The sequence below is a fragment of the Meleagris gallopavo genome, chromosome 4 (genome assembly GCF_000146605.3).
Source record: "Meleagris gallopavo isolate NT-WF06-2002-E0010 breed Aviagen turkey brand Nicholas breeding stock chromosome 4, Turkey_5.1, whole genome shotgun sequence".
Taxonomy (NCBI): Eukaryota; Metazoa; Chordata; class Aves; order Galliformes; family Phasianidae; genus Meleagris; species Meleagris gallopavo.
This window is the reverse complement of record NC_015014.2, coordinates 45,771,880-45,785,372: the sequence shown is the minus strand read 5'-3', so window position 1 is coordinate 45,785,372 and position 13,493 is coordinate 45,771,880. Positions and strand designations below refer to the sequence as shown.

Below are 13,493 nucleotides of genomic sequence, written 5' to 3'. Positions count from 1 at the left end.
GGGCGTCCTGGTGGACGACAGGTTGGCCATGAGCCAGCAGTGTGCCCTCATAGGGCCAAAAAGGCCAATGGCGTTCTGGGTGCATTAAAAGAGCGTGTCCAGCAGGTCGAAGGAGGTGATCCTCCTCCTCTACTCTGCCCTGGTAAGGCCTCATCTGGAGTACTGTGTCCAGTTCTGGGCTTCCCAGTACAAAAAGACAGGGATCTCTTGGAAAGAGTCCAGCGGAGGGCCACAAAGATGGTGAAGGGCCTGGAGCATCTCCCCTATGAAGAAAGGCTAAGTAAACTGGGTCTGTTTAGCCTTGAGAAAAGACGACTGAGAGGGGACCTGATCCAGGTTTATAAATATCTGAGGTGTGGCGGCCATAGCGGTGAGACCAGTCTCTTTTCATGGTACGTGGAGACAGGACGAGGGGAAACAGACATAAGCTGCAGCATAGGAAGTTTCACACGAATGTGCACAAGAACTTCTTCACGGTGAGGGTGATGGAGTAGTGGAACAGGCTGCCCAGGGGAGTTGTGGAGTCTCCTTCTCTGGAGATATTCAAGACCCGCCTGGACATCTACTTGTGCGACCTGGTGTAGGGAACCTGCTTTGGCAGGGGGGTTGGTCTCGATGAGTCCATCTCGATGATGGAGGTCCCTTCCAACCCCTACAATTCTGTGATTCTATGAATCTCAAAAATTAGGGAGGGAGGCATCCTCTTATTGCTACACATAGACATTACCATATGCATGGGATAATGAACTATCAACATTTGGATATCACTGATCTCTTGTGAGCTAGGGAACCGATATCAGAATTTGCTACATTAATAAACTAGTTGTTTTGCCTTCAACATATTCATACACACATACAGTATAATTTCTCTTAGGTAAGCACATAAGTGATAAATAACTAATTCAGACACTTAAATACAGCAGTGCAAAGCCTGACCATTAATCCCAAATACTATTCCAGAATTTTTGCTTAAAACAAATTGTACTCACTTGCAGAACTTCAACACATATTTCCTGCAGCACAGACCTATCAAAGCCATTCAGATGCAAGTATTTATAGAAGCTACCAGGAATTCTTCCGTATTTTAATTATTAAGTGATCTCTGAGGAAATACTTACTTATCTTCAATGCTGTCTTTTATATGTTTACTGTCAGGGTTGCCATCTGTGGGAGCTACCATTGTATTGCTACTAGAGGTGGTACCTGTAAATTATGGACAAAGACACTGGTAACTGAACAAAAATGCAAAGCAGACTTAAGCTATATACAACAACTCTTATTTACTTGTCCATTCCAAGACTCCTAAACAGGAACATGCTACAGCAAGAAGCACAAATACAAACCAAGCAGCAGTGATTACTCCTACTTCATGTAGGAGAAAAAAAAATTGTTGTGTAGACAAAAAAATTCTGAACTGCCACAGTAATCTCACTAACTGGGGGGAAAAACAAACAAACAAACAAAACAAATCAAAACAAAAACAAAAAACCCAAAAAACAAATAATTCCAGGAATCTCTAAGCATTCAGAGTAAATGAAGTAGAAAGGCTTGTTTTTGAAGCAGGATCTAGATATCTCCTTCTTTCTTTCCTTTATTCTATTCATCTGTAAAATGCAGTTGGACTTTGGTATGCAGTTCATTCAAAACACAAACAGATTAGGGATAAAACCTAACAGTGTTCAATGAAGCTTATATCAATCTCTTTTTAAGAGAAACTATCAAGCATCACACTTACCTGATCATAATTGCAAAAACAATTTCACCTTCTTCTCCCTACTTTGTTACAATGAACACTTAAGCATAAGTGCTCCATACTATTTTTAATACATTTTAAACACTTTCATGAACAAGTACCAATGCAACCACCTCGTTATTCAGATAATCCCTAGGTGATAGGCCCAGGCTGCTTCAGAGCATTGACAGCTCTGCAGCAGAAAAGCTAAATCCTTGCTTAGATACTCCCATCCAAGTCTTATGTGGCTCTCTTTGAAAGATGCTTCATCAAAAACATGATTTAAAGTTGTATTTAAAGATGTAAACTGTCCCCGTTGTTTAGCTGAACAGACATAAAAGTGATATGCTGAGGGTAAACAGCGCAAGATCTGAATGCAGACGAAGTCTAACATAAGTATCAATACAATCCTGTTTCTTGTGAGTCTTTCAGATACTCTTTAATAAAAAACTCTGGATAATCTAAAATCTGCCAATCTGCCAATCAAACAGAAATTCTATTATATTACAACTAAAAGAAATAGAACACTGTACTCCTTTTAAATATTTACAGATGAACTCCAATATTTTAAGTGATTAACAGAAACATGTTTGTCACTGCCAGAAATAATAGATTAAGTTCAATAAATTCTGACCTGAAGTGACAGAAGGGATTTTATAGCTGGAAGTAATGCGGTAATATGGTGGATTATCCATATGGGTGACTCCTGAACTGACAGGATCTGTAAGCTGAAGTTCACTCACCAGCTCTTCCAATAGTTGCATTGTTTTGTCTCTACCCAAATAAACAATAACTTTCTTTACCTGCCATCAAATAAAAAAAGTATACGTACATAAAATAGTGATACACATAAATACAATTCTTACCATAATGATTTAGAAAAAAAAAAAAGAAAAAAAAAAGAATTTGATCATCTCAACTCAGTAGAACCACTATCTACCTATATAGTGCCAGTGAGAATATCTGTGACTTATTCTAGTTCTAAAAGCAAACAAAAACAGTTTCCACAGACAGAAACACCAGCAAGCATCAGAAACATCACAAAAATTAATCTTAATTCAATAACCATTGTTTAAGAAACAAAATAGCTTTTTCTAGCAAAGGTTTTAGCAACACCTAAGATTAAGATCTGGACAATGACACTAAGAAATGATAAGTAAAATGCTAAGTAATTTAGGATGTTTGACTCGTGGAATTACTTTGTCTCCTGGTTCAAACTATATTGGAAAGATTTGGGGCTTCACTGCTAGATTTTCTGATTGGTAATGAAAACAAATGCCACCTAATGAACTTAAAATGACCTTTGTAAGAACACAATACTGTAAGTCCTATATATTCTCAGACACACACACATCCATACAAAAATATATACTTATCACAGGTAACTCTTTCTTTGTTTACTTCATATCTACTTTTTTGGACTGTTAGCAAATTGCAATTCTCTGATGAAAATAAGTTATGGAGCCAACTTATTTCTTCCTAAAGAACAGAAACTATCTGTGGCTGCTGATTTGCATATTATGATGGAAAGAAATTGATCACTGCATACATGGAATTAACTCAATCTAAAATTAGCAATCAATCTCCAAGTTTCTTTTTTTTAATACAAAGGAACAAAAATGCAAAAACAGGTGTTCAATAAATCTTTTCCTTTTTAAAAAATTTACTTACTAAATAATGTTTACGGTCCATCTAGGACACCCTGGATTTTGACAGCTCATAACTGATAGATGGCTTTGTTTCAGACTTATCACCAAGTAAATTGCAGTATGTTACTGCTACTTTCATAAACAGAAAACTACCAGCATCAGAGAAATTATTTTCACAAAATCTTTTGTTTCATATTACAAATACTTGAATCATTCATCTTTAGTGGCACACTTCTTTAATTTCAAAAGGTCTCCAGGCTTTCAGAATACCATACATTTATTACACTGAAAAGCATTCCTTGCCTCTTGTCATTGAATAGCAAAACAATTCCTTTGCCATGGACAGCTAGTGGCCATTTAATCCTATAAATGGCCTATTTCTAGAATTAGTACACTAATCACAGGAAGGTTGAAGCTGGGGAGGGACCTCTAGAGGTACTGCTGCTCAAGAAGAGAGCAGGCTGCCCAGGAGCACAGTCCAGACAGCTCATAGGGATCTCCAACCTGTGCCAATGCTCAGTCTTTATTCACAAAGCACTGATGCTGAAATGGAAGCTCCTGTTTTTCAGTTTGTGTCATCTCCCTCACCCTGGCACTGGGCACAACCAAAGAGAGTCTGGCTCTTTGCTTTGTACCTTCCCTTCAGGTTTATGTACACTTTGTACTTGATTTATTCACAGTGTATACTGGTCACAAAACATGCAGTGATACTATTACACTGCTAGATATGGGTATCAGAAATACTACCTCATATTTTTTGCTTGGTGATCTTTACTGCTAGAGTTAATTTCTAAAACACCAGTGACAATAAGGAGACTCATACAATGCACTTACATAAGGCAAAAGGCTGGGTTCACTGTTCACTCCACAGATACTGATCAGGAAGTGCAAAATTATTTTCAGATTCTTCGGCCAGCTGTCTGCCAAAGTAGTCCAGACATTTTCAATCTCAGACCAAGCCACTTCATCACCATACTGGAAAACAAAGTAAATATCTCTCCTGAAAACTCCAGCAGAAATTTTTTTTCAAGACTGCCAAAAAAAATAATCAGTTTCTTCATATATTTACAACTCCATTTTCATTCAAGATAAATAAATTTTTCAGATGGAAGGTACAGAGTTGCAGTCAGATATTCAACTAGAAAATCTGATTGTGTCTCTTTACCAGACTATTCAGACTATTATAAGACAGAATACTCCTCATGTATATCCCATCAGATGATATCTTACTAGTTTTATGCTTTCATTGCTCTTTTATTTTACTGCTTTAATAAAAATATTCAAAAATTAAAATAAGTTTTGTTATTTATATACAGTAACTATATTATTTTACAAGAGCTGCTCCAAAAGTAATGCCTCCTCTTTTATTATGTTGGTCAGTGACATTAGAAGTGGGTGTTGATGGAATGGCAGTAGAGGCTGAACTTCCCTACTAATATTCCATTAGATTTTGTTGCTGCGTGATGGATGGCAACAGAGGGACAGTCTGACAAAATGGCATCTGACATGGAAGTGCATATGTAGCAAAAGTATGTCTTCAAATTTCCCCACGTGGAAAAAAATGGCATGCATTGACATTCATCAACACTTGTTGAACATTTATGTAGACCAAACAGTGCATGTGAGTACAACGAGGTGGTAAGTGGTGTGTTTCAGAAGTGGCAACAGCGGGTCACCGCCACTGGTGCAGGTTTTGACAAGCATGGTAGGCAGGCTCTTGCTTATTGCTGGTGATAATGCATAGCTAATGGTGGCTCCTATATTGAAAAATATTGTTTTGTAGCTAAGAATTTGCTCTATCAAGCAGATTTACTTCCAAAATTCCATTTTGAGATCATAGGTAATCATAGGTACAGAGTATAGATGGATAGATAATACTATGTATTATCTACTAAAACAGACATCTATATAGAAAAACAGTCATATGTAACTGCTATATGCAATAGCTACTGAACTATTTATATCACATATTTCTTATAACAACTCAAAACTTGTGTATTCACCAGTAAGCAGACTAATATGAGCAGTAACTCTGGGAAGTCTGTAACGCAGTATCTCTGAACAGTATTCTCCCTAAACACAACAGTCTCCTGGAACACCAGTTAGTTTTTACCTTTGCAGTCATATACATAAGGTTGTTCAGGACCATGGCTGTAGCCTGCGGTGATCCCCAGCCTTCTCCTCGTAGCCAGCGCCTACTGTTTACCATTATTTCTCTATCCTTCAACGAATCTTCTTCATCTTCATCTTGCCGCCGGATGGTTGGCAAAGGTTTCAAGTCTACCAACTCAATATTGTTCATCCATGGCAGCAGATAATGCAGCATCACCTGTCTCCCAGCCGGGTGAGCCGTTTGGATTCTCTGACTTACTTCTGTGATTCAAAGATATAGATAAATTGTGGATCATTAATTAGAATTATTTTGCTAATAACAACCACTACTACGAATCCAGTAAATCACACTACCATAAAATAACACCAATACTGACATAATTTTGTTTAACTAGTGCTACTTCATAACCATTATCTATTCTTCAGTAGAGCTAGTTGAAGACTCTTCTGAGAAACAGCATGGTTGAAGAAGCTGAATTGCTGTATGCATACACACACACACAGATTTGCATGCACAAGCAAGAAAGTGTATACTAGGTTCTGATAGTTTTCTTAATTGCTGAAAGTTCTGATAAAGTAAGCTTAACATCCTCTCTCTCTACTTTATGCTTGTTTCATTTACCAACTCTTGCAAAATACAAGCTAGTTTTATTCTATTAGTAGCTTTTCATTGAAAATGGTAAACAAAATCCAATCTCTATGCACCAGTTTCACTTCTATGGAGAGCAAAGCACAAGTAATACTTTCCAGGACAAAACTGAGTCCTGATGAAAGAAGTATGCATTGCACAGTACATGGTTAAAAACATGGCAAACCAGACTGATGAGCAGACTTTCAGCACTGCTCCTTTCCTATTTAAACAGTAAGGACAAACCAATTCAAACCAAGGGTAAAAAATACATATAACATATCCTATTGTGTTTAGTAAGTTTTAAAAATTATTGCCTAGAAAAATATTCCTCTAATTGAGGAGATAGCTGAAAACCTAAAGCGTGTAAAAATGTGCCAATTTGGCAAAAAAGCACTTTAAAATTTTTCTTACATTTCTCTTCGCTCTTTTTTTTTTTAAATTTATACGGTTATAATTCTGCAGCTATTTAATATGTTACTGAATATTATTTTTAAGTAATCTACAGTAAACAAAAATACTAGAAAGAATAACAGAAGAATAATTTTGAAAATCATTTGGAAATTATTTTATTAATACATGATTTCTCTTCAGTATTTTAGAAAGTCAGTAAAATATCTTTTGATTCATTGTTTCCTCTTTAATATATCACAAATAGAAATAAACAAAAATTGTTACTCAATAAATTCAATTTTTTCCACTTACTATGAAGACACTATCTTGTGTTCCTTATTTTAGTGAGTTATGAACTATACATTTTGTAAAAGGTTTCAGACCTGATGATCTTTATACTGACTTATTTTAAATCATACCTGAGAAGATGGCAAGTGTTAGCTCAGGATAAGTCCTTGCCAGTTCTTCTGATAGTTGATAGTATGACACAGAATACAGATGTGGTAAAGGAGAAGGCTGACCCAAAACTCCATCTGTCCTCTGAACTTCCAGTTTGTGAGCATAACGGAACATCTTTGGTTCCAAGATCTACAACAGCAACATTCATAATTTGAAGCTCTGTACAGAGTTATATTAGAATTTTTTTATTTAAAAATCACCTTTAAAATTTATGTATCTGCTCCCATTTAATACCTCGTACCAGATAGGTCTCCATACATCTCCTGTATTCACAAACACTGTGGCAATGCCACTGAATAGCTAACACTCATTCCATTTGATGCACTCAATGAAAAATTCTTGATGTTTGCTTTCTCAAAATAACTTATCCAATAGATGTTTTTCCGTAACAAATTGAAAAATACCATTGAGTACTTTTATTTCCAAACAATATTATTTCTGCTTGAGACACGCATAGAAGAAATGCAATCTTTGATGTGCGAGAGATGCAGAGGGAGGCTAAAGCAGTTCAGCACATTCAAAATTAATTTTGGCTGGTCTAAAGCAGCAGCATTCACTTGATAAGAAAGATGGGACTGAAAGGGAGAATGCTGTGAGTGTTGACACGTCAACAACAGTACGACTTCAGAAAGGATTTTACTGCTTAATTTAGCTGACAAGGACCCTGGGAAAAAGCTGTGAGATGACTTTTGGTATGAGCAATGAGCAGTATATCTGTATATACTTTTTAAAATATTAGTGCTGCCTGTATTACCCCTAAATGTCACTGGAAAGGAATTAACAGAAGTAAATGGTTAACAACAATTCTGTTAACCCCTTCCCGTGTTGATGAATAAGGAAAACGTTTGGCACCAATGCAAAAATCAGGAAACTGACAGCTACACTGGTAAAAAGAGCAAAGGAACAGAAGCAACACATCTCTCTGAGAAAGTTTTAGAAAAACTGATCTATACAACACTTCTATAGTGTCAAATCAGAAAAATCTTCATTTAGGTTATGTATCTTAAAAAAGCAAATGTTGTGAAAATGTAAGTCTTTAGGGCTTACTTCTTGAAAACACACATTTTGCTGACATCTACTTAGGCCAAGTAAGGATCTGGGCTAACTATGTACAAAGACAGAGAAAAAAAACATACATCAGATTTTCTTATTGAAATAACAACTAAATACTACCAGAAATATTTTTTTGTGTTTTTTTTGCTATTATTTTCAACGCACAGAGATTGTTCTAATTTTTAAAACAAAAACAATTGAATCAAAATTAGCTTACAAACCTGTAATAGTTGCATAGCAACTTCATAGATAGCCCTAGTGGAATCAGCTGCTTTAAACAGTATCAGATTTAGAAGGATCACTGTATCACACTGGTAATCCCTAGGGAAAAATCACAAGCATGAAACAAATAGCATTAATTTGATTTGTTTTTTTCTTTATTTGAATTTGTTAAGTAAAAGCTAATTCTTAGGGGATATGAAATGGAATAACCTAACACTTCGGAAAGCTTCTCTACTAACACATACACACGAACAGGAGTGATCTCTACTCTTTAAGGGAGGAAAAAATGTTCTAAATGAAATTATGCTTGGAAAATGAAAGTTTTGAAAAATTCTGTAGTACCTGTTTTGGAACACACTGGCTATGGCTTTAAAGCAGCCAGCTGCTACCCGCTTGGAACCTGTATAGCACCGGTCTACAGCCCAGTACATGAGGTTACTCTGGTCAGGGTTGAGTTCCAAGAGCAGCGTAACTGCCTCGCATCCCAGCTGGTGAACCTGTATTCAGAAATGAACCAATTAAAAATAAAATAAAATAAAATAAAATAAAAAAATAAAAAAGGGCCAACTTATAAAAATGGCATAAGAGAGGGAAATAGATATTTAATCCAAAACATCTGTAATACACAAAAATTATTCCAGCTAAAAATAATAAGTCCACAGTTTAAAACAACAACAGATAACCTATCAAACTGTTGAACATCCAACTTGTACATGCAGTAAAAGATTACTGAAGTAAATAACTAAATAGCTCTAACATTCCTTTTTCTCAGTTCCAAGTCCCGTATTGTGCTATTTACTCTTTTCTGAACACAGATCTGAAGTCAGATACAGAAAAGCACTTAAATATAGGCAGGTATTCCACAGTGGGATACAAGGGGCTGATCCATCTGGAGACTTGCTAATCCCTTGAATCTATCCCACTGGAGCAGTAATTTTATGCTATCACAGTATAAGTGCAATGAAGGCCCTATTTTTAGATGTAAAGCTTGTCTTACTAAATAGCTGTAAAGCTTGATCTTCAGAATTCCATAGGACCCCATCAATAGAGTCGAGTTTCACAGACTTCACGTTAAAGATCTTGTCTCCTTTAAATTTCTGAAGATTGTGCTTATTACTACAACTTTATCTAGCTGATTAGTTTATAAATTATAAGAAGTCTGTTTCAATCCTCCTCTCTTTAGTTCTGCTTTGTGCTCAGAATGTGCCTGGTGATTGCCTTCCTCAACTTGGTGATAGCACGTCAAGGACGAGGCAAAAATATGCACTCCTAAGAGCTTTAGGCATAAGCCACTCAAAGCCTGTGGGTCAGTGAGACCACAATAATTCATGAATGCACTGTTGAAAGTACTGATAGTTGCAAACCAATATTTACACTGCCTGCATTACCTTCTTATCCTGTGAATCCAGAATATTATCCAGCCATTTGTATAAATAGCCATCAGACGAGAGCCCAACATTATCTGCCACAGGGCCACAACACAGTACAGCAGACATAGCCTTTAGAAAGTAAAACACTACATTTCAATAACTCAGATACAGCAGATGTGTTTTTATCAAGCCCATTAAAATCCCAGAAAACTATAGTCTATTCTGACAGATGAGAAAGACTAAGGCTAACAAAAAACAAATAACATTTTGTTAAAGAAATACTTAAATCAAATCAGGTTATTCTGAAGTCCCAAGTAAAAGGTAAAAGTGAAAAGTCTACTTATGCAAAAGTTCATATGACATTTTTATTATTAAAGAACTTTATATGAAAGTCCTTCTCCTTAGGCAGATGAGAAATCATGGGAAGTCAACATTTACTAGTAATTTTAAGTAATTCTTATACTAAGTGCAATGGTTTACAGTATGCAAAAAACAAATTATCAAAACTGAGCAAGTAGGTAGAACAAAGAAATAACAAAGTCATAAATGACGAGGATATGAAAACTACCCCCAAAAAGCCGAGATGTTAAATATACATTAGCAAAATCAACAAGGGAATTTATTTTCAAAGTTTAGAAAGCATTAAAATACCTTTAATGCACAGTATTGGTGTCTGTTTATTTGCATGTTCCTATCACTGTATCTATCCAGGGGAGTAAACATGATACTAAAAGGACCTGCCCAATGACTGAACAACATAAATAGACTGTGGCGGAGACTTTGCTGTGGAAAGACACTTCTTCTCTGGTGGACTGAAAGAAAAGCAAATAAAGTTAGAAACACTTTTTGTATCATTTTTTAAAATAATGTACATAAAAGAGAATCAGGCTATAAAAGGGAAAAAAATAAAGACACACTATATCAGAATCATAATAGCTGGATGTAGTTTTACTGTTATCATGCTTAATATCACTGAGGTATAAGGATGAACTATTTATTAATCTAAAAAATGTAAATGCATTGCCAGCCAAGACTTCTGCTAGATGAGAAAATTACTTGTAGCTTCTAAACAGTATCAGACACCTTTCTTAAAAACTCTCATTGCTGAAGCTGTGTTCAGAATTGATGGTATATTTTTATTAATGTATTCTGCAAATTCAGGTAAGTAGAATTTTTTTTATGCTTTAAAAAAATAATAAAATAAAAACAGTCTATCAGAAGTTATCAAGATCTTTTTACATACCTGGAACATTTTGAATGATATTTGCCACTAAGGCACTAAAATGGCATCGGATATCTTTCAATGTATCAGAATCCTTTTCATTTTCTGCTTCTAGGAGTTGTCTTGTTAGATCAACATACTCAAGTAAAGTGTTGTTGAGGGAATGTGTTTCATTATCAAGGCCACCACTCGCACTTAAAAATAAAAATATTAAATTGTATGCTAAATATACACCTTTGAAAAAAACAAAAAACAAACAAACAAAAAACAATCCTTATCTCTTTCTCTTTAATAGACCTCATCATTGCAAACATTGAATTCAAAGTCAGTTTTTCCCTAAGCTTGTTTCCTTGCTGTATAAAAAACATCAGTTAAAGTAAACAAATAAGCAAGTCTTATTTTTCACAGCTCACTCATCCTTCCACAGAATTAGTTCTTACACTGGGAGTAATTGTTAATGAAGAAATTGCAATTTTAGAAACACAACAAATTAATTAATAATACTTCACTATAGATATCTATACTACACAGTGCACTATAGATATCTATATTACACAGTGATCCTGCTTATCAGTGCAGCCCCCACCTGTGACTAATGACACCAGCATCTGCCAACAGTTCAAATATTCGCACTAGTTGTACACGTAAAATATCTCGACGCCTGCGTCGTTTCATGTTCTGTTCAACAGAGGAAACACAGAATTAGATGAAGTGGGGAAAAAAATCTAAAACTGGATGGCACAAAAAAGCATTATTATACTTAGACAACAATTTGCATGAATTATCAGGAGTGCAAAACTTCTATGAGCAGTTACCAAAATGCCTCCCTATCTTAACAGATCAGGCAGTGAAGAAAAGTTATTCCTTTTGTAACTGCAAGATACACTAAGTGTATTATTACACATATTAATGAAATAATACACTTTTTATTTTGTCACTCTCCTGTCATGAAGTGTGACATGTAAAACAATGAGCTGAAGTACAATACCAATCTTTCCGTGCATGTAAGACTAAGAAAACACACTATAACTATACTCCAGTAACATTCTGAAACAAAAGTCACGTTCCTTCTCATCATCTGTATTTAGTTATGAATTTATTAGTTTATGAGTTTATTAACATGAATATAACAGTTACCATAAAAAAAACCGATAATCATCTGTGCTTGTGTTTACAGAGATTATTATTTCTGTGGATACCTACAGGGGCTTCTAACTCCTACAGTAAAACATCCTCTCCATCAGAAGACTTTTATTCAGCGCAGGCAGCCAGGTGAGCTCACAGCCATTTCCATTTTAAAGAACTAAACAAAGCTGGTTGACAGTAGAAATCAATGCCATCTCAGGAACTACTAATTGCAGGCAGTATTTAACTATGCTAAACCATGCTTAAGCGACACAAATAAAAGAATGTGGAAAAGCTTACAGTAATTTCTAGTTGTTCAAAACTAAACTCCTTTGAAACAAGAATAATACAGAGTTCAAAGCAGAACTCTTCTACTGTAAACAGCTCACACTAATTTGAAAAGGAACATTTCATTTTGTTACCTGGTATATTGACAGCTTTTAGGTGCAGAAGCATAACTAACAATTATTTACTATCATTTTTGAGAAGATAGCTAAAACTCTGCGCCAAATATAGGAAAAAGATCTAATTACCTCTGGCCTTCTTTCAAGTGCTTCCTTAATTATAGGATGTAATTCTTCTATTAGTTCCCTGAATTAAAATAAAATAATCAAAAGAATATGAACAACCATTAAATTATCATCTTAACTAAAAAATTTTTCATAATAAGTGCTAAAATTTTATTTAAAACACCCTTAGGTTTTACTTATAGCTTTCTGACATAAATAAGCATTTACAAGAGATGTTTCTGAGAAGATTTTCCTAATTTAAATACAAACCACCAAATGGATTTCTCAATAATTACACTAAATTTTCATTTAGAAAGTTTTAAATTATATTTCTATCAGGTATTATTTTCATTCACCTTCACATTCAGGGTTTAACAGAGCCTCATGCTGCAAATAGATATTATCAAACAAAAGCAATGTTGGCAGCTAATCACATTATGTTCTTGCAACTGTCACTGTGCATTTACTTGTTAACAAATATTGCTTCCCTAAGGCCAATAATGATATGCTGACAGACTAGTCAGTCTAGTCTCTATGAAAACTGAAAAGCAATGATTTGATGCTGTGGTTACATTCCCAATTTGCACTGAAGCTTCACAGTCTTTTCTCAGTTCCTTCTGCCAAACTCCAATTATCTCATGACTCCATGAAGAGGGGCAAAGGAACATGAAAGACATCAGCAGTGTGGATCTACGCAGACAGCACACTAAGATAAAACTTACTAATTCTACTTTTACAATCGATAGTATAGTAATTACCTCCTCTGTTTTAGGTTTGCTGCAGTGTGTCCCTGGGTACCACATTTTTCTGTGTACTTTCAGTGCTGCTCTAATTTAGACATACCAAAAGCATAATCCACTGAAGTTTTCATGTTAAATGACTGATTCCCCTGCTATGGGGGTCCTCCTTCAGGAAATGTGTTAAGGTGTTGAGAAAGTTGCAAAAATTTTCATTAAATTACATGAGACTTAAGCATGGTGATGGATAGTTTCATATTTTTGTTCAGATTAACAAAAAAA

The 13,493-nt window shown here is 35.2% G+C and overlaps 1 protein-coding gene across 1 annotated transcript; it reads right to left on the bottom strand.

Moving 5' to 3' along the window:
• Positions 1–1,096: 1,096 nt before the first annotated feature.
• LOC104910775 (protein furry homolog-like) lies at positions 1,097–12,579 on the bottom strand. The gene is made up of 12 exons (XM_010710184.3): positions 12,499–12,579; positions 11,427–11,518; positions 10,862–11,034; positions 10,270–10,430; positions 9,637–9,747; positions 8,591–8,745; positions 8,248–8,347; positions 6,934–7,102; positions 5,495–5,754; positions 4,216–4,356; positions 2,367–2,535; positions 1,097–1,203 (listed from the first exon to the last, which is right to left on the bottom strand). Exons 2-12 carry the CDS (start codon positions 11,513–11,515, stop codon positions 1,115–1,117), a joined length of 1,617 nt encoding a protein of 538 aa, XP_010708486.1. The 5' UTR covers positions 11,516–11,518; positions 12,499–12,579; the 3' UTR covers positions 1,097–1,114.
• Between the last annotated feature and the right edge of the window lie 914 nt (positions 12,580–13,493).